The 19,869-nt window shown below is 47.7% G+C and overlaps 1 protein-coding gene across 3 annotated transcripts in view; it reads left to right on the forward strand.

The window, feature by feature from the left end:
* The window catches only part of LOC142584842 (uncharacterized), a 96,020-nt gene that overhangs the window by 62,872 nt on the left and 13,279 nt on the right, over positions 1–19,869 (forward strand). Inside the window, exons 1-2 of one of the 3 annotated variants that reach the window (XM_075695142.1) lie at positions 1,671–1,716; positions 1,942–4,620. In XM_075695142.1, coding sequence (XP_075551257.1) covers positions 2,326–4,620 — 2,295 coding nt within the window. In that variant the 5' untranslated portion in view covers positions 1,671–1,716; positions 1,942–2,325. Of the gene's footprint in view, positions 1–1,670; positions 1,717–1,737; positions 1,819–1,941; positions 4,621–19,869 lie in introns of those variants that run through there. The other 2 variants (XM_075695141.1, XM_075695140.1) reach the window with 2 other exon arrangements.

Genomic DNA, 19,869 nt, shown 5'->3' on the forward strand with positions numbered 1-19,869 from the left:
TGCATGCTAAGGTGACTGAATGGTTGCCTAACTGTTTTGTTGTGTTGTGTACGGGCAAAACGTATTGACGGCTCGGTTATGTGACGTTCACGCTGTATGTTAAAGTGACCATGGTAAAGCTGATAGATAAATTTTAATCTGGATACCATTCTGCGCTGATCGAGTTTTTTCACCTTCGCTTTACCGCGAAGAACTGATACGCTCGAAAAGCGCGAATAGGTAGAATAGATGAACCTCAAGGCCATGTTCTGCACCCTTTCTATTTTTTTAATTAAATATTGCTGATACGGACTCCAGATTAGGTCCGCATATTCTAATTTTGGCCTAATGAGAGCTTTGTATGCTGTTAACTTTACAGCATGTGACGCATGACGTAGTTTTAGTTTTAAAAATGCCAGCTTTTTCAGTGCGTTACTGCAAATATTATCTATATGGGGTTCCCAACTTAAATTACTTGTGAGTGTAACACCCAAATACTTCACCTGGTTAGTTTTTTTAATATAAGCACTTTTAATGGTGTAAGCAAATTGTAAAGGTTCTTTTTTGTTACTAAATGTTATGCTTGCCGTTTTCGAAGTATTGAGTTTCAAGCCCCATTTATCACACCATGCACTGATTGAATGCAATGCATCATTTAGTCTGACTTGATCAGCGTGTTGATTTATGCTGGAATAAACAACACAATCGGCCGCAAACAGTCGGATCTTTACAGGAGGTTGCACTGAAAAATAGATATCGTTGATATAGATCAGAAACAACAATGGACCGAGCACCGACCCTTGTGGTACTCCTGAGTGTACATCTAGTGTATCAGAGATGCAGTCGTTAACGGCCACGTATTGTTTCCTTGAAGCAAAGTAACATGCTATCCAGCGAACAATGTTGTCTTCAATACCAATAGCATGCAGTTTAGTTACTAAATCATCAAGTGGAACAACGTCGAACGCTTTTGAAAAATCTAAAAACACGGCGTCAATCTGACCCTTCAAATTTAGGGAATTTACGAAATCATCGGTTATCTCGGCTAGCTGAGTATATATATATATATATATATATATATATATATATATATATATAGTAAAAATCAATCTTGTTAGAGCATCAGTGTTGGGGTAAATTTAAACCGGCACTCGAGAGTGGACAACAACGTATGTGCATCGCACAATACCTGCAAAGTTCTGCAAACGAAAACAGGTGGTCATAACGGATGCAGCTATGGAGCTAGCATGTCCTGGCGCGGTCAGATCGCTTGCGTCAAAGAAAGTTGCAGCCTGTTTTGAACTGAACCATGACGTCAAGCCTACTTGTGTCCCGGGATAGAAACGGGACAAAAAAAATTCTGATTCGAAGCAGCGTGCGGGCCTTTTTTGTAGCTATTCAGTTCACGACGTACGATAGGAAACAATAAAGCAATTTACGCACTCCATGTGCTATCTTCACCGCGCGAAGACTCTTAATGTCGCGCGGAACCCTCATCCGCGGCGGCGTTGTTTACGAAGGATAACTTTCAATTCGCGAAAGGGAAAACAGCGTACCATTAGCAGGATAAGGGCTAAAGGCGGCCACAAGGTGCGGCAAACGGCCGTTGGGCTGCTCTTTCCTGGCCTCGCGCACCTCTTACCTGCGCGCCCCCTTCCACACCTGTTCTAAAGCGCCAGAAAAGTACACGCGCTGCAAAAAACAAAAACAGCCTTTCGAGTGCGACGTCGAAGACGGGTGCGTACTCCGAGCACCAACAAACGCGCCGTCTAGTGGGGCGCAGCAGCGGCGGCGACGCTTCCGCCAGCGTGCGCGCGCGCGCTTTTCCACGGTTAGGGGGTATGCAGCTCGGTTGGGGGACCGAACTCATTGTTATGTAACGCGCGTTCTAGCTGGTCGCACATTTTCCCCCGGCGCGCCGCTTTTGCCCCGTCTCCATTTCCTTTCTGGTTCTCGCCGCAGGAGCAGAGCCGCATACCCGGCGGACGACGGTGGGACCGTGAGAGAAGATGGCTCGCAGCCGCCACCGCCGCCACCAGTGCCGATAAGGAATCTGGAGCACACACACGCCGCCGCTGGAGGCCCCGAGGGAACGCTCCGCGCACTGCCAGCGAGCGGCTGCCCACCGCCAGCCAACGCCGCGGCGGGAAAACTACGCCGCCGCGGTGCTGTTACCCTGTCGCGATTGTTGACAGTGCGGCCGCGCCGGTGACCAGCGCGTCCGGCTTCTGTTCGACAAACCAGACGTCGGCTTGGTGCGCCCGCGATATAGTGCGGTATTCTCCCCTTGGGAAGCGGGGCGTGTTTGGTGTCTAGCGTGCGTTGTGAGTGCGCGAGTGGTGCGCGATGTCGACGGTGCCCCAGCAGCGCGACGTGGCCATGTTCGGACTGGGTCTCAGGGACTACGGCTCCAGCTGGACGCGGCTCCAGGAAGCCCTGCGGGTGCAACAGCAGATGTACGGACCCTCGAGGCAGGAGGAGCTGCCGCAGCCGAGTCCTCCTGCGCGATCGGACGACGGCAGTGAAGAGAAGACTTCGTCCAAGGGCAAGTCCAGAGCCGGACTTATGGGGCTCATTACCAGAAAGAAAGACGGCAAGAAAAAAGACAAGAGATCGTCTAAGTCACCGGAAAGGAAGGCTAAGGAACATTTGTCCGAAGACGACGCTACGGCAAAGCCCGAGTCTCTGATAGAAGCCTCGTCTCTTAAGAGGCCCGCGCTCAAGGAAACCCCTAACTCTTTCGTTAGGACGCCGTCATCTGAGAAGGAGATGGATGTGCCTGACGCGCCTAGGGAGAAGTCCCAAAGCCCAAAGTCCTTCTCGCGCATGTCCGAAAACTTCGACTCCGATGAGAGGCTGTCGGCGGACGGCTTTCGTAACAATGGTGACGCGGGTAGTCCCGGCGATGAGTTTCTGGTCAACGGCAAAAGACGACAGGACTCACCGTCCGAAAGAGAGTCCTGGGGACCCAAGACCGCCACTGACGATGACCCCGGCCAGCGAAAGAGTGCGCGAGCGCCTGCGAAAATTCCCAGGGGACATAAGCGGGACAGTCCGAGTCGCGACAGAGAGGAGGTAGTCTACAGAAGGCCCCGTCAGCAATCCTTCAGAGAAGATTTTTACGGCGAGGATGGGCACGACGAAAATTTCAACCGCCGAGAGCCCCAGCGTCGGCCGAACGATCCCGTACACAGACAGCGATCATCGAGGCAACAGTACACCTTGAGTGATCCTCCTTACCGAATCGAGAACGGTGAGCCTCCCGCGGAGCAGTCATTGAACAGGTCTGCCGACGACCTGGAGCCCATTCGCCCGTCGAGGGATGCTGACCGTGTAGTCTATAGACGAGAAGTGATTGAGCAGCCCAGAGGACAGTCGCATTCAAAACCCGCTGTCGATATGGAGCCACATCGTTCGTCCAGAGAGGCTGACAGGGCCAGCTACCGACGAGAGGAAGGCGAACCTCGGAGAGGACACTCCTTGACGAGGCCAACGTCCGACGTCGAACCCCGTCGTCCATCCAGAGAGGCCGAACGGGCGAGACACTCCCTTGCGAGGCCCAATTCCGACGTCGAGCCGCATCTTCCACCTAGAGAAGCCGAACGGACCAGTTACCGTCGCGATGAGAGAGACCTTGCAAGAGGACACTCGTTAACGCGGAACGAAACCGAGCCTCAAAGGCCGTCTAGGGAGTCTGATAAGGCGGGCTACCACCGCGAGGACACAGAAGCACACTTGGGTCGCTCGGTGACGAGGCAGGGCGGGGTCGGCGACTCCGAACCGCATCGTCCGTCGAGGGAAGCCGACCGCACTAGTCACCGCCGGGAGCAGCACGGGCAAACTCCTAGGGGTCCTTCGCTAACGAGGCCCACCGTCGATACCGAGCCACACCGCCCGCCGCGAGAGGCCGACCGAGTCGATCCCACGCACCGTAGGGAGCTGTCGCCGTACAGGCACGAGATGGAGGACTTCAACGACCGTCGGTCGAGGCTGCAAGACTACGCGGAAGCGCGCACCAGGCGCGACGAATCGCAGGCTAGACTTCGCGACTACAGTCCGATGGAGAGGCGTCCCAACGGCCGCCTCGACTCGACGTCTTATAAAAACCGGCAGCAGACCGATAGAGAGCAGCGCGTGTCAAACAGGGTCGACAGGCAGTCGCACATGTTCAGAGAGGACGGCCTTGAAAGGAACAAGGACCACGACGAGTGGAGCGACAGGGACGGCCGCCAGCAGCAACAGGCGCTGCAGCAGCATCAACGCAGGGACGGCCGTGCTGACCCGGAGCCCAGAAGCCCTCTTCATCACCACCAGCAGCAGCAACAGCAACAGCAGGTGCAGGCCACCGAAAACAGCGTACGGCCGCTGGGCTGCACGCGTTGTGGCGACCGCGTCTATCCCAAGGAGATGGTGACGCCCAAGCCGGGCGTGCTGCTGCACAGCGGCTGCTTCAAGTGCCGCGAGTGCGGCGTCAAGCTGACGCTACAGACGTTCTTCACGAACCAGCGGGACACGCGCGACACCGACGTCTACTGTCGTACGCACGTGCCCCGCCTCGGCCCCGGTACCGTGGACGGCAACGCTCTCAATATCCTAACCAGCAAGAACAGCCGGGAGATCAAGTTCAGCCGGTACCCGAAGGTGAGCGCTTTTCTGTTCGGCCCTCCTGCTCTACCAACAGTTTCTTCCTGCAGTTCCTCGCACATAGTGAGTGCGTGCATAATTGGGACTGGTTGCAGCAATACCTTCGAGAGCATATAATACCAGTCGCAACGTGGCACTTCAGTTTTGAACGTGCTAAACTCCGCATAAGAACTTTCACTGCTTCACAGTGCTACGCCATGAAAAATTATGGCTAAGTGTGGCACGATTAATATTGTGTACGCCACATTTCTCTCATTGTCCTGGGGCTAATTTCCTCGGCCACACCTTCATACGACACGCTTCTGGCAGATATTGAAGCACTATAATTCGATCAGTAGCAACGGGGCGGTACAAAGATAGGCTTACGCGGCGGTGGTTGCTAATGGACTTTCGGTAAGTATATTCCACACGAACGTTGTACCTGGGGCTTCGTAATAAAGAGAATTGCAGAAAACAACGAGCACGACATCAGGAAAGCAGCAATAGCGCATTCTAGCGTCAAATCGGAACGACCTTTTCTTTTGCCACATCTGAAGCTCGGGCAACTGGAAGTGATATATTTCGGGAGGAAGTAGAAAAAAGGCACGTCGAAATAATACCTATGGAACCGTATAAAACAGCACTTGAGTTGATGTTCTGCCCTTGGCAATTGAAGTACACATTCAGCCTTGAGAATAAGCTCCACGTCGAATGGGGCCAATTAGACGCTATACAGACCAGCAGCTTTCACGGATGGTTCGACATTCTCGCAGCAAACGTGTTGGTCAGCTTCATAGCACTTAAGAAGCGACAAATTTATCTGGCAATCTCCTCCTTTCGAAAACAGCCGAACGCCTATGCATCGAAAAGGATTGGCTAAGAGCCTAATTTTTGCTAACTTGGCATAGTAAGCGCACACACGCGCCAAAGAGTTCTTATTCTCTTTTAGTGAACGTCCGGTGCGTAAGTGTGTGTGGGGGGGGGGGGGGGGAGGGGTTCATGCATGTCTGTGTGTTCGCGTTACTATACTATGACGTGTATCTATTTTTTAACCCACTGCACAATTTATCCTTATTAACTTTTTAAGAAAAAGAAGCCACGTTAATACTGTTTGGATCGCACCGCTGGTACGATCTGTTGGGAACTCGGCGCTGACGCCCGTGGTTGTACCTGGGTCGCAAGCCCCAAGGGTAGCGTTGGCCTGGCGGCCTGGGGTACAACTGGAAGCATCCGAAGGTCCCGGCAAAGCATGAGTCGACTGGTAACAACGAAACAACTTGTTTATTTTAACATCGCAAAGAGTTGGTGGTCAGGTTTGACCGAAGTAGAGAGACGGGAGAGCACTTCACTCAACAGAAGAAATCGGAGCCCTCCTTCTTGGCGTCCGGGGGCAGCTGTTTTTATACTCTCGCAGTTGAGGGCAAGAAGGAACCCCTCAAAAGACGAGCACGTGAATGTACAATGGGCTAATGGTGACGCACACTGTCGTAGCGCTGCCGTAGCACCATGTCGAGCACGATCTCGTAGCACCCTGTCGAGCACGATCTCGTAGCACCCTGTTGTAGCGCTGCCGGTCGGGCACAATGACTGTAATGAGAGGATGATCCCTGCTTTGGCATCGCCTGTTTCGGGCACAATGACTGGAATGAGAGGATGATCCCTGCTTTGGCATCGCCTGTTTCGGGCACAATGACTGGAATGAGAGGATGATCCCTGCTTTGGCATCGCCTGTTTCGGGTACAATGACTGGAATGAGAGGATGATCCCTGCTTTGGCATCGCCTGTTTCGGGCACAATGACTGGAATGCGAGGGTGATCCGTTGCGGTCGCATCGCCGCAGTCGCGCCTGGAAACACCTGCCGATGAGCGTTGCGGTGACGACGATCGGGCCAAAATGTCTGCCGCCCCTCCGCAGTCGCGCCGGCAAAACCACGTGTCGCAGGCGAAACGCAACAATACTGTAAGCACGCCGTAGTGTGGGACTCCCGATTAATTTTGACCACCTGGGTTTCTTGAACGTGCTCTTAAAGCACGGTACACGGGCGTTCTTGCATTTCGCCTCCATCGAAATGCGGTCGCCGCGGCCGCAGTTTGATCCCATGGCCTCGGGCTTAGAAATGCAAATTCAAAGCCGCTATAGAGAACCACGGCGCGTACTCGTGCAGATAAAAAAAATTTAGCTGGAAAATAGAAAAAAGCACAAAAACGCAACCGAGAGCACAGCATTCAATTATGCATGTCAGAGTCGGCGTGCTACTATTTATATAGGCAAACAGTCACGTATGAGGACGCACTCAATTTCATGAGCAGTCGGGTCTTTCTCGGCCGTCGGAGTCGAAGAGTAATCTGGAAACAAGCACTAGCTTTTTCTGTTGAAGTTTAACTCTTTTTCATAATGTCAATCAAGGAGGTAAGAACGACTTTACAACGTGAAGTCCGTGCCGTGTTGTACGTCATTCAGAAAGATTATATGAGCTGAAAGAAGTCTTCTGGAAGACGAAATCCAGCAAACTCATTTTGGAATTCGCAACTTTACGAACTCTGTATAGTGTAGGCCTCCTGTTAATAGGCGCAGTTTCTGTACTCTTATTGCTCAAGCGGCCATGTCAAGCAGACATCGTTTTTGTACACGCTTAACACCCGTCCTCTCTTCTTTTTCACAACTCGTGCATAGCTCAGTATAGCAGGTTTATCGCAGTAGCATTTATATTCCACTCCCCGATGACGTAGGCTTTGTTATTCAAAATTCCACTAATTAACTAAGAGTGATGACACCACATCATTGTTGTCCGCAGGTGCAGAACATGATGGAGTGTTCGCTTTACGTACGATTTTATAACTTTTCGGGGGTCCTTTTGGTTACTGGTAATACCTAAGGCAGCTACGCGAAGGAGTTACTGATTGTCTGATGGTTAATGGATGTTTGTGTTTCGGAAAGGCTGCTGGTTCGAGATCTTATCGTTGTGTTCTCTCGATATTTTCTCATATTTCTGTGGATTTCGTGATGAGCAGACTTCCACATAAGTCCCCAGCGTGGACATTGCATTGTTCAGGGGTCCTCGTAGAGTGTTTTCCGTGGGCCGTAGGTATGTTGCGTATAATACAGCGAGCCCCTTGGCGACTACTTAGGAGTCGGCAAAATGAATGTTTTATTTTTACTTATCAATCTACGGATGAGTCTGAAAATGAAACTACTGAACTGAAACTACTGATGAGCCTGAAAATGAAACTTCTTGCCGCCTTCGTCGATCGGTCCGGAACTCTTCCTGCACTGTAGTGGCCGTTACGGCGGCATTCAGTTATCTTCCACGTGTCTCATGCCTTTATGAGTACAGCTGTCTCGATGTGGCCCATTGATAGTTCACGTGCTTACGTGTTTTACAGTCTGTTGTCTCTTGTTGTGAGCACATTGAGTCTCTTTTGCAATGCTGCTTTTCTCGAACGCTATTAGCACAGCCACTAGAAATCTTTCTCTTTGTAATTCAAGTACTTCAAAGTAAATTGAAAGAGCAAGTTCCTAATCACTGCTCTTCTACTGAAATATGAAACGCTGAAGTAATGCGCTCTTCAAGCTCGACTCGCTCTGGTATTCGAAGCCATCGCGCGGATGTGAGCCACGCGTCTATCGAGCCGGCTCGGCTTTACCGATTTGTTTATCGCTGTCTCGCTTTCTTAGTTGCGCAACTTCCGAGGGCACTCGCCGACAGCAGCTGTTACAGAGCACTCCATCACTGTTCGTCCGCGCAGTCGCCTGGCGTCACAGGACGGAGAGGAAGGGGCGCTCATTACGTCGACGCCGTATATCTGCCTCGGGGAAGAACACTCCGCATGGCATAATCGTTTCCGGGCAATCTCGCTTCTGTAGCTATCGGATGCCTGCTTCTCCGCACTGAGCCAGCTTGTTCCGTAAAAGCGAGTCGATCCGCGCTTTCGCCCTCTACGCTCGTGCTCTCCTATTCAGTCTGGGCGATTTTATCACTTCGCAAGGAGCGGCTTCGGTTCGCTCGTTCGCGTGCTGCTCCCACGTTCTGCGCTGTTTTGTTCCGTATTATGCGCGCTGCATTTAAGCCTCCAGGGGTGCCGGAGGAGGGCGTGTTACGCCGCGAGTCCCCCTTTACATTTTCGCTGAAAGAGGTCGCACGCGACCTGTTTTTCTTTTCTTTTGTTGTTGTTGTTGTTGTTGCGTGCGACTCTCTACTGCTTCACGCTTTGCACACAACGGTGCTCTTGCGAAGCACGGCCCACTGAGGTTCTTGAGCAATACGCGGGACCGCGTAAGCTCGTGCTGCTGTTGTTTTCCGGTGTGCTTTCTTCGTCTCGTGTACGAGTAGATGCGCTTGCTTGCTTCCGTAACGAGAGTGAGCGTTGGTCTGCCCTGATTGGATTGTTAACCTTACACCAAAGCGTAAATGCTAGGAAATCGTGTCCGGTTCCTAAGAACCCGTTCTACGTCGCAGCTCATTCTTATTTTAATGTGAAGCACTCTTGGCGAGTTCTACCCAGTTATCTATGACGACTATCTGGCGACTGTCTGGACGTTTTCGGGAGCCGATCACAGGGGTAGTGCAGTCTAAAGTACGCCCCGGGGCCACATGGTAGGGGCCGATCTTCAATGAACCTTTTCGACACCAGCTTCGGTCACTGGGTATCACAACAACAACGACAAACATTACATCCAACCAGAGACTGGCCCGGGCTAGTCTCCGGTTGGTACGTGGTATTCATTACGGTATGCATTCTCGTATGTGGCTTCAAAGCTGTGCGGGAGTCCTCTCCGTGTTTCCGCCGCGCGTGCTCCAGTTCTTCCGAGAGATGAACTGCTGTCAGCGCGACACACAATTCGGCGCCCTATGCAGACAGCGTTGTCTAAAGATGAGCACCGATCCCGAAGGGCACACTATGTATGGGCCCCTGGAGCCAACGAGTATGTGCTGCTCTTCAATGAAGGTCTTTGACACCAACTCGGGTCACTGAACATCGCAAAAACAACAAACGTCACCATGTCTTCCACTCCTCATCAGTTCGCAACACGTCGCAAAGGCATCAACCGTTCGCTGCAGGACAATTATGTACGATTCATAAAAACCATTATCTGCGAAACCATGGATACTTCTCATTACGTAGATGTCAATTGAAGTTGAGTCTGCTTTGTTTCTTTCTGTACTGGCTGTATGGGGCATTACTATGGATCCCTTTCTATAACGTCTGTTACTTTTTACACCCTGGTTAGGGAAACGGACAGACTTCTAGATAATAGGAATTAAGAGCTAATCAGGTGAGGCGAACCACTAGTGAAAGAACGAATGATCCTTTATTCGCTTTCGCTGTAGTAAAATTCAAACGCCCAGAATAGGAGACAAAATTCTTGATCGAACTCAATGTATTCCTTCGCCTATGGTGAAAGCAGCCGCGAGGTATGATTAGGAAGAGCTTGAGTTCGGATAATATGCTTGAATTTCGTTGTGATTAAGATGAATATGGGTGGTACAGGGGAGAGAAAACGAGCCCGCCTTTCAACCCTCGCATCTCATCACTGTCTTTCCCACGCTGAAGATTATGGTGACCTGAGCTACCGACGCAATCAGCATTCACTGAATAAACTTTGCTTGGTATAGGGGACGGGCGCGTCTTTAATAGTGGTAAAATGTGTATTTTTATTGTTGTAATTAAGACGAAAATAATTAGAGAAGTATTCGGTTTTATTTCCCCGATATGTACAACATGCACGGTAAACCGACTTAAACCGCACTTAAGGGTGTTTTCTGTTTATAACTCACGCCCTTACACCTTTACGAGTGTAAGAGTGCTTGCTTTATAGACCAACTCGCACCTTTGGGACCCTTAAGGGTGTAAATCTGTCCGCCGTGGTTGCTTAGTTTGCTACGCTGTTGGGCTACTACGCACGAGGTCGCGGGATCGAATCCCGGCCACTGCGGCCGCATTTCGATGGGGGCAAAATGCGAAAACACCCGTGTACTTAGATTTAGGTGCTCGTTAGATAACCCCAGGTGGTCCAAATTTCCGGAGTCCCCCACTACGGCAGTGGGCAATGCAGCAGCAGCAGCTTCAGCATGTTGCTTAAACGCTTCTTCTTGTTTGCACAGGTACGTTACTTGGACAGCTCGTCCTGTATCCGATCCGATAATCGATTCCTGCTGCTGCTGTGTTGCCCACACAGTTGTTTGCCTAGTAGACTGACGACTGTAAATAGTGCTTTGACAGCTTTGTTGCCGTTGAAAATAAGTCTTTTGGAATGTGGCGACGTTGAGTCAAACCCTGGCCCAACGGAAAAGGAAATGTTGTCGTATCTTTAATCTGGCCAAAGTAGCATGACTGCCTCTATCAATGAAGTACTGGCTAAACAGAGTAGAATTGAAACAGATATCGCTGATTTAAAAGAGCGCATGCTCAGCTTGGAAGCTCAACTGAGTACTTTACGTTTATTACAAACTGATGTTATTAATGTCAAGAAAACAGTAACTGATTTGGAATATAACGTCTCCAGCTTGCTATGTAAAGTCGATGAATTAGAAAACAGAGGTAGAAGAAACAATTTGATCGTGTATGGCCTAAATGAACAAGACGGGGAGACGAACGATAGTCTCTTGAATGTGATCAAAAAAGATGTTTTCAAGGAAAGGCTTGGACTTACTATTGATAATGTAGAAATATGTCACAGGCTAGGAAAGAAAAAAGAATAAGCACGCCCCGTGATCCTAAGATTCTTGGACTATCGCGATAGAAGTTCAGTGCTGAAAGAGTGCAAGAAGCTTAAAGCGACAACGCTTTCTATAACAGAGGACTTTTCTTTGAAAGTTCGGGAGATAAGAAAAAAATTATTGCAAAGCTCAAAAGAAGAACGTGACCAGCGCTCCAAAGTTAAACTAGTTTTTGATAAATGCAGCATTGATGGTGAAATGTTTGAGTGGGATGTGGAAAAGGACAAACGCTGTAAGCTAAAAAGGAGCAAATGACGCGCTAACACTTGCCAATCACCATTCACCATCTTAAACCTCAACCGCCGCAGCGTTGTCAACAAAGTAGAACAGCTTGAAGGCATCCTTTGCTTGCCTGACCCCGATATTGCCGTATTGACGGAAACGTGGTTACATGAAGACATATATGATAGCGAATTTGTCCGGTAAACTAAAGAATAATGCGAAAAGACCGCGATAGAAGAGGAGGGGGCGTAGCTGTACTTTTTAAACATTCCCTCAAATCTTAAGAATGCCGGACATCTCCCGAGTAGAAAGTGTTTTCTGCAACTTTTGTATTAACGACGTCAAATACATTATTGGTGCCGTATACAGGCCCCCTAACTCGCCTGTTGCAAACTTGGAATGCTTAAGAGAATATATGTACACCCATATAAAACAAGCAGATAAACTAATCTTAACCGGCGATTTTAACTTGCCAAATGTCGACTGGAGTACATTCACGTCCCGCTCCACCACAAATATTGATAGTCAAATGATTGATATTGCTTTTAATTTTGACTTATTACAGGTAGTTAAGGATTTCACTAGAACCCACAAAGATTCAAATGCAGTTCTCGATCTATTTTTCGTAAGTGGAAATATACAACATGATGTCTCATGTATGGTCACAGACGGCATATCAGATCATCAAGCAGTGGTATTGTCGTTTCAATGTGCCCCTCGCACTAAAAATGACAAGATTCAGTATTGCCCGAATTTTTCTCGTGCAGATGACGCGTCTGTAATTGATACACTAGCATTTCATCTGGACGACTTTAAGGATAACATAGCTAGCATGAATGATCTGTGGCTTTTATTTAAAGGCATTATATTCAACTGTATGCAACAATTTGTCCCAAAAATTGCGAGAAAGGCTACGCGTCGGAATCCCTGGATTTCCCGGGAGACGTTGCCCAGCAACGCAAGCTTAAACGGCTTAAAAATTCCGCAAAATTGAAAACCAGTTCAAATTCCGAAAGGGTCATTGAGGAAGCATCAAATAAATTAAAACAGATGATCATAAATGACAAAGAGAATTACTTTAATGTACAGCTTCCTAGTTTCATAAAGAAGTCTCCAGGGAGATTCTGAAGGACGATGAGTCATTCTTCTTCCCTGTCCGATATGTTTATAATAAACGGTGAGAGTGTACACGATGAGCAGGTTCTATGTTCTGCTTTTAACAATCATTTCAGTAGTGTATTCACAACGGATGACGGTTGTCTGCCTTCTTTTTACTTGAATTTGCCTTCTATTCCCGATATTGTTATTTCTGAGAATGGTATACGTCACTTACTGTTAAAAATTGATGAAAAAAAAAATCTCCCGGTCCAGATGGCATACCAAATACTTTCTTAAAACGTTATGCCGAGTGGTGTGCGAAATACTTGGACATTTTTTTTAGTAAATCGCTTCAGGATGGCATGCTTCCGGATGACTGGAAAACAGCAATAATCAAGTCCTTACACAAATCGGGAAACAAGAATTGCATAAAGAACTATCGACCAATTTCTCTGACTTCGACAACATGCAAAATTTTTGAACACATAGTCTATAAGCATGTAATCGGTTTCCTTGATGAGCATTGCGTATTGACAAACACTCAGCATGGATTTCGGCAGGGTTTTTCCAAGTTAGTAGAAATAATTCACGATTTTGCCAACACAATAAATAATAGAAAACAAACCGACGCTATATTCGTAGATTTCAGTAAAGCATATTCGACAAAGTAGCCCACAGCAAATTACTTCACATATTAAGTTTTATACTTAGAAATGATAAGCTATTAAAATGGATACAGGCGTACCTAACCAACCGTTTCCAATTCGTTAGAATAAACCAGACTTTCTCCAACACATTACCTGTTGCCTCAGGTGTTCCGCAGGGATCCGTGCTGGGTCCTCTTTTATTCTTGCTTTATATTAATGACATTGGCAATAATCTATCTGCAAAAATTAAACTTTACGTGTATGACTGTGTACTATATGGCGAAATTGACTCACCCCAAGATCAAATCAGGCTAAATAGTGACTTTGGCAAAATAGTTGCATGGTGCCATCAATGGCAAATGGCTATTAACTATGAAAAAGCCGTCTTTATGAGAATAACACTAAGAAAAAAGCCCCTTCTCTTCCGCTGTTTTGCCCAAGACACTTATATCTCCGAAGTATCTCACTATAAATATCTCGGTATACACATATCCCACAATCTTTCCTTGTCAAAACATACTGATACTGTAATGGCTTATTGTCTTCGCAAATTGTTCACCCTCAGACGGTCGCTAAAACTCTCCGCACCAACTGTCCGCCTCCTGGCATATAATACAATAGTTCGTCCTACTTTGGAATATACAATAATCATTTGGGACCCCTACACAAAAACAAATATTGGGAAATTAGAAAGAATTCAAAAGAAAGCTGTCCGATTCATCTACAACTCTTACGGTTGAACTTCTATAACAGATCTCCTAAAACGTAGTGGCTTCTCTTCGATTACAGAACACAATCGTGTTTCCCGATTAAAATTCTTTTTTCAGTTAATGAATGGCCACTAGCATATTGATACCTTACACATCTTAACACCTTTAACTGGTTATGCTACTCGTCGTAAAGACTCCCTAGCAGTAACCCCGTTAACACCGCACAACAACTGCTTCAAATACTCTTATTCTGCAAGAACAATAGTTGATTGGAATAAACTTCCTGATGAAGTCGTTACACAAAATTCTTTGTCCTGTTTTCAGGCGCACCTGGATTCATGACTCAACCGCACATAGTTTATTTGCTTCTTTCTTCATGCATTTTGTCCTTTTGCCATGTTGAATTCAAGCGTCAGCATGATTGCTTGAACTGTATGTTTGTATAAATGTACTTATATGTTCCCACCCTGCTAAGATCTTGTAAAAGATCGCAGTATCTATAAATAAAAATAAACAAATAAATAAAAATACGGCGTGGCTCACAATAAGATCGTGGCTTTGGCACGTAAAATAAACCCCATAATTAATTAATTGAGGTTGTAAATCTGTTTATTGTGTGGTGAGTAGTAAAATACAGAAGTAGAAGGAGGCTGTGTATTCCATAGACTAGCATCCACTGTCCTCTGATGACTGCTTTTCACTTCGTACAGGTTAATGCTTAGCCTGGAGTATGACAGCCAGAAGCCCTCCGAGGAATAATGTTGTCGCTGACTGTTACGCGTGTCCACCATGCGTTTGCGAGCATTCACGTGGTGCACAGAGGGTGGAGGCTTGCCTTTCTCAGCGCTCTGTGCCGTCAAGACGGAAGACCTTTCTCGTCGGTCCCGATCTCGCTACGGTGGCCTGCGCACGTCACACCTGCGGAAGGTTACAAAAGCGCTGCTGTGATTCCTGAAGGCAACTGGAAGGAGCGACTGTTTGGGATGCAGCGCTAAGAATTTTCACGACGTCCGCCACTCCTTCGCTGAATATTTTCCTCCCTTTTCCCTTTACCTCAGTGAAGGGTAGCCAACCAGGCTTAGTTCCGGTTCCTGCCTTTGATTTATCTGGTGCTTTCTTTGTGTCCCTATTGTGACGTCGTCACCCTGGTCGTCCCGTCGAGGTATGCACACTAAACGTGGTAACTGCTATGTCTACACTTTTTCATACATTTAGGCGGACGGCACTCTTTACCCTACACAATGCTAATATAACGCTGGCAGTAATGAAAGCCCTAAAGCTTACATAAGTCTGATCAAAGGTTACAGCAACCAAATGCGGGTAACTACGGTACCAGCTGTCTCATTACAGCGTATGCATGTAGTATACGGCGTGATCATTTTTTGCTGTTGCGGAATTCTTAAAAATTGCCTGTTGTAGACGATCATAAGAGGCAAAGACAAAGCAAAGCAAAGCAAAGACACCAAGGACAACACAGGAGTACAAGGTGTCTAGCCAACACAAGGTGTCTTTGTTTGTTGGCTTCTTATGATATGATTATTAAAAATCGGGGCCCTCGGTTAACCCCCTTTCTTCCTGTTGTAGACAATGTAATTCTAGTTTATGAGCTCGATTATTCAGAGAGGCCGACAGTACTCGCACGAGAAATCAAAACACACAGTCAACCGGTTAACAAAAAATGCACCAATTAACTTCTTAAATAATTATTTAACGGCACATATTGCAATTTACGAATTCTAACCGGTGAGTTTGTAAGGCGTGTCCACTAGGAATGAATTTCCAGAATGGCACCAGTTTGGAGGTGTGCGCCATCAAACTCGCCGTCTTTTTTTCACAAGGCCGACTTATTTCACAAGACGCTCTTTCCATCAAAGTAGCACCGATACCCAGCAATATGGACCCGAACCTACACATGGCACGAAGACAAGCAAGAGCAGAGTATGTACAAAGAACACGGGCAACTAGACACGACACAGTGTACGTAGAGGCCGCTACCTACACTCAGGACAGAAACCACAAGAAAAGCAAAGTCGCAACGGTGATCAACTCGGACCTAAAAGAAATCACCAGCGCGTCAATTCGGAACTGTACGGTAGTTGAGGCCGAAGAGACAGCCGTGGCTCTAGTGGCAGCGGAGGGCTACCGATCCAACAGGTCCTTAACCATACTCACAGACTCACAAGCAGCATGCCGCAACTACCTAAACAGCAGAATCAGCCACAGCGCGCTCCGCATCCTCCGCTCAAGTGGCAAAACCGTCAACAACCAAGCCAAACACACGATAGTTTGGGTGCCGGGACATACCGACATTACGGGAAATCAGGAGGCCGATAGGATAGCTCGAGGGCACGCAACAAACCGAGCATTCAACAATCCCGACCCCGCTGAGGAACCCGAGCCGGTAGCCCAAAGCTATTCAGAGATACTAAACTACTACAGAGGCATCAGACGAAAATACCCGCCCCCTCACAAACAACTAAATAGAGAAGACGTCGTAGCATGGCGACAGCTACAAACGGGAACATTCCCGTGCCTAAACATGCTAAGCAAGATCTACCCCACGCAGTACTAGAGCAAGTGCCCATGGTGTGGAGACAAACCAACCCTATACCATACCACATGGGCTTGCCAGAAAAGAGAAGGGCTAGCCATAATAAAAAACCCGAGTGCGGAACAGTGGGAGAGGATGCTATCCAGCGACATCCTGAAAGTCCAACAAGGACTAGTAAGGTGTGCACGCAGGGCAGCTACCCTCAGCGGAGCCCTGGACTAGGGGAACCGACCCTGGAGAGAAGATGGAAGACTCCATCTGAAGCCGCAAAAATCACTGCAAAATAGAGCAAATAAACGTTTTTCATCATCATCATCATCATCATGAATTGAAGCACAAAAGTAACTGCAACGTTCGCGTATTTCGTCCCACAGTTTGGTACATAATATCTCGAAGCTGGTGTCATCCTGGAGATTCATTTCAAGTGGGTACGTCTCACAAACTCACCGGCTGCACTTCGTAAATTGCAATATGCGCCGTAAAGTAATATTTAGGTAGTTAATTGGTTACTTTTGTTAATTAGTTGAATATCTGTTTTGATTTCTCCTGCTACTAATTTCCGCCTCTTCGAAACTAATCCAGCTCAAGGACACGAAATATGCCATCTGTCGCAGGCGCTTTTTGAATATTCCCGAAAACTTAAAAGCGGTCACCTCCTATAATATGACCCCCCTCAGTTGAGGTTAAGTTTCCCTGGCAAAATTTAATAAAATCGATGCTACCTTCAAGAGCTATGAAACTAAGCGAACATATCGAAGGCTTATCAACTCTTGCCGCTATTTACGGTAAAGAGCGTCACTTACATGCAAGAATGTGAGGACCCGCTCCTTTTAAAAAAAATATCACATGTAGAGCGTATGGTTGCATCGTGTTACTGCTCTCTCCCGAGCCGTGTGACGGTTGTATTTCGTGTGACTCTTTAAAAGCGTTTTCTAGCTAAGCATTTCGCTTTTATGGTCCGCTTTCTTCAACGCCATTGAAAGCTCGCATCCTTTGGGAGTAAGAAATTATAGTTCAATTCAGTGTCACGCCTCCGAAAGTCGCGTGTGTCCTTTAATGGCGGCTGTTATCAGCAAAAAAAAGTTTTATCGGAAACTGGTTGCTTTGATGTACATAGCTTGGTTCCCAAATCGCAATCCTAACAAAGCGGCAGGTTGCAGTAAATGTTCGACAAGAAGCACATTAAACTGGCACAGTGGTGTAGCGCAAGGCGACTTCCTCAAGGGAAGCGATATGAAGAACGTGCAATGACACGGTAATGGAGCCCGACTGCCAGTCAGTCATCAAGGAATTGCCTTCGTATAGGCCGAGTATTCGCTACCCCCCCCCCCCCCCCCAAAGAAAGAAAATCTGTCATCATCATCAAGGTGTTTTATGCCCGCTACAGGAAGACGGCTTGTCCCATCGATCTCACAGTGTCCGTCTTGCGTCCGAAGACTCTATTCTATACCAGTAAACTTCCTCATTTTATCATACCGCTCAATTTTCGCCGTGCTCGGCTTCGTTTCGCATTTCTTAGCACCGATTTCGTTAATCCAATAAACCACAGGTTATCGTTTTGTTTTTCTTCACCTGGCTCCACGGCATATTAGTTTACCTAAATGAAAGCGCGGAGGCCCTCCTCGTGCAGAAATTGCAATAGTGGCTTGGTGACTAGTTTTCGTTCAAGAGCCAACGCCTGTAACTGTCTGCCTAATCCTTTCGTAGCTTCGCAGCTCGTAGAATCCTCTTACAAGTAGCACGCGTTCCTGGGCGGAACCGCAGAGGCGGTGAATGACCGCTGTAGAAGCTAGAGCATCATACTTTGGACAATGCGCTATGTTTTTAGCTGTTGGACCTCGGGCACAAGTGGTGGAAAGTGTAAGGGCCGCCCCGACCCGTATTGTTGAAAAAAAAGGGGCTTCCGTCACCCGAGAAAGATTACGGAGAAGGAAACAGACTCACAGAGAGATTTAGGAGCGTGTGATCCCGACCGACAAGTTATTTCTCGGCGAAAAACATAAGTTCTTGAAATTCCGCTAGCTAGAGATATATTGGGAAGAAAAAAAAAACATACGAGAAGGCAGATAGCTAACGGCGATTAAATGGGCGGCACTGTTTCATTTCAAGGTTCACTCGGTAGTTCAAGAGCGACTTCACGGACGAAGAAACGCGCATTCTTCTCAAACGCTGCAAGGGAACTCCAGTCACGGCTTGTTGGCTCGTATGATTCCAATGTGGCCGAGCAACGACGAAGAAGTAAGCGGCAGACCAACGGTTGAAAACTTTCCGCCTATTTTGAACGCTTGGCGGATAAAATGTTCGGGAGCTGCATTATTTTTTACATGCCGTGCCACGACTCTCATCCGTCGACCCTGCCACGAAGTATCAGCCCGTACTGCGCGCTCAGTAAGCTGCATGATGACCTAGTTTTCAGGCGATCTCATCTTCAGCGCGCTCTTAAAGAAACTCTCGTTGAGTTTTGCGCGGAGAACCTCTATGTTAGTGCACTGGTGAGATGCCACACCTGTGGAGACGCGATAGTGTAGGAAAGATTGTTTTAAAAAATCTAGTTTATTTCTACGTGCACAAAAGACGGGGGGAAAACAAGGATTAGCAGATACCTGTTGCTGGACCAGCCCTCACAACAGGGAGCCACTGCTATTGAAGCCACTGAACATGACAGAATACGCAAAAAAAAAAAGAACATCAGTCAGTCCAAGGGCATCCTCTCCTTTTAGGCGTCCATGGCCAGCACACCACGACAAAGAGAATAGAGGCGACGCACGACAACAGTAACCCAATGTCTATGCGTAGGCATCACCCTCGCCCCCCCCCTCCTCCCCAGGCCAACGCATCCTTTCTTGATCATACCCTTCTGTCAACAATATCGGAATTGCAGGCTTTGTAGCCCAAGCTGAACCTTCTCACTCTGTTATCAAGATCTTTTGTAAAACTAGGCTCCTTTACTGGGCAAGTCAGTACAGTCCCATGGGAGATACTGCATGGACGGATGACATTAACAGTGCATGTTCTGCGAAACATTCGCCGAGTTTTTAGTTTCATGGCCGTCAACTTGTCTGTAGGTTTTGTGGGCGTGCTCGTTTTGGTCTGTAAGAGTTCCATTTAGCAAAAAAAAAAAAAAAACATGAGTTGTTGCGGCTCAAGGGCTGGCCTTAGGTATCAACACTTGCGCGCTCTAAGGTACGCCTTTCGGTGAAGGTTGACCGGTCTACAAGCTTGTATTCTACGCCTATATTCATGTCAAAGTACGGCTTTCTGCTCAAAATTGGTCGGCGTAAATTAGCTCAGTCCCTTTTCTGGCATAAGATGGTCTTAGA

Source organism: Dermacentor variabilis, chromosome 6, assembly GCF_050947875.1.
Source record: "Dermacentor variabilis isolate Ectoservices chromosome 6, ASM5094787v1, whole genome shotgun sequence".
NCBI classification, from domain to species: Eukaryota; Metazoa; Arthropoda; class Arachnida; order Ixodida; family Ixodidae; genus Dermacentor; species Dermacentor variabilis.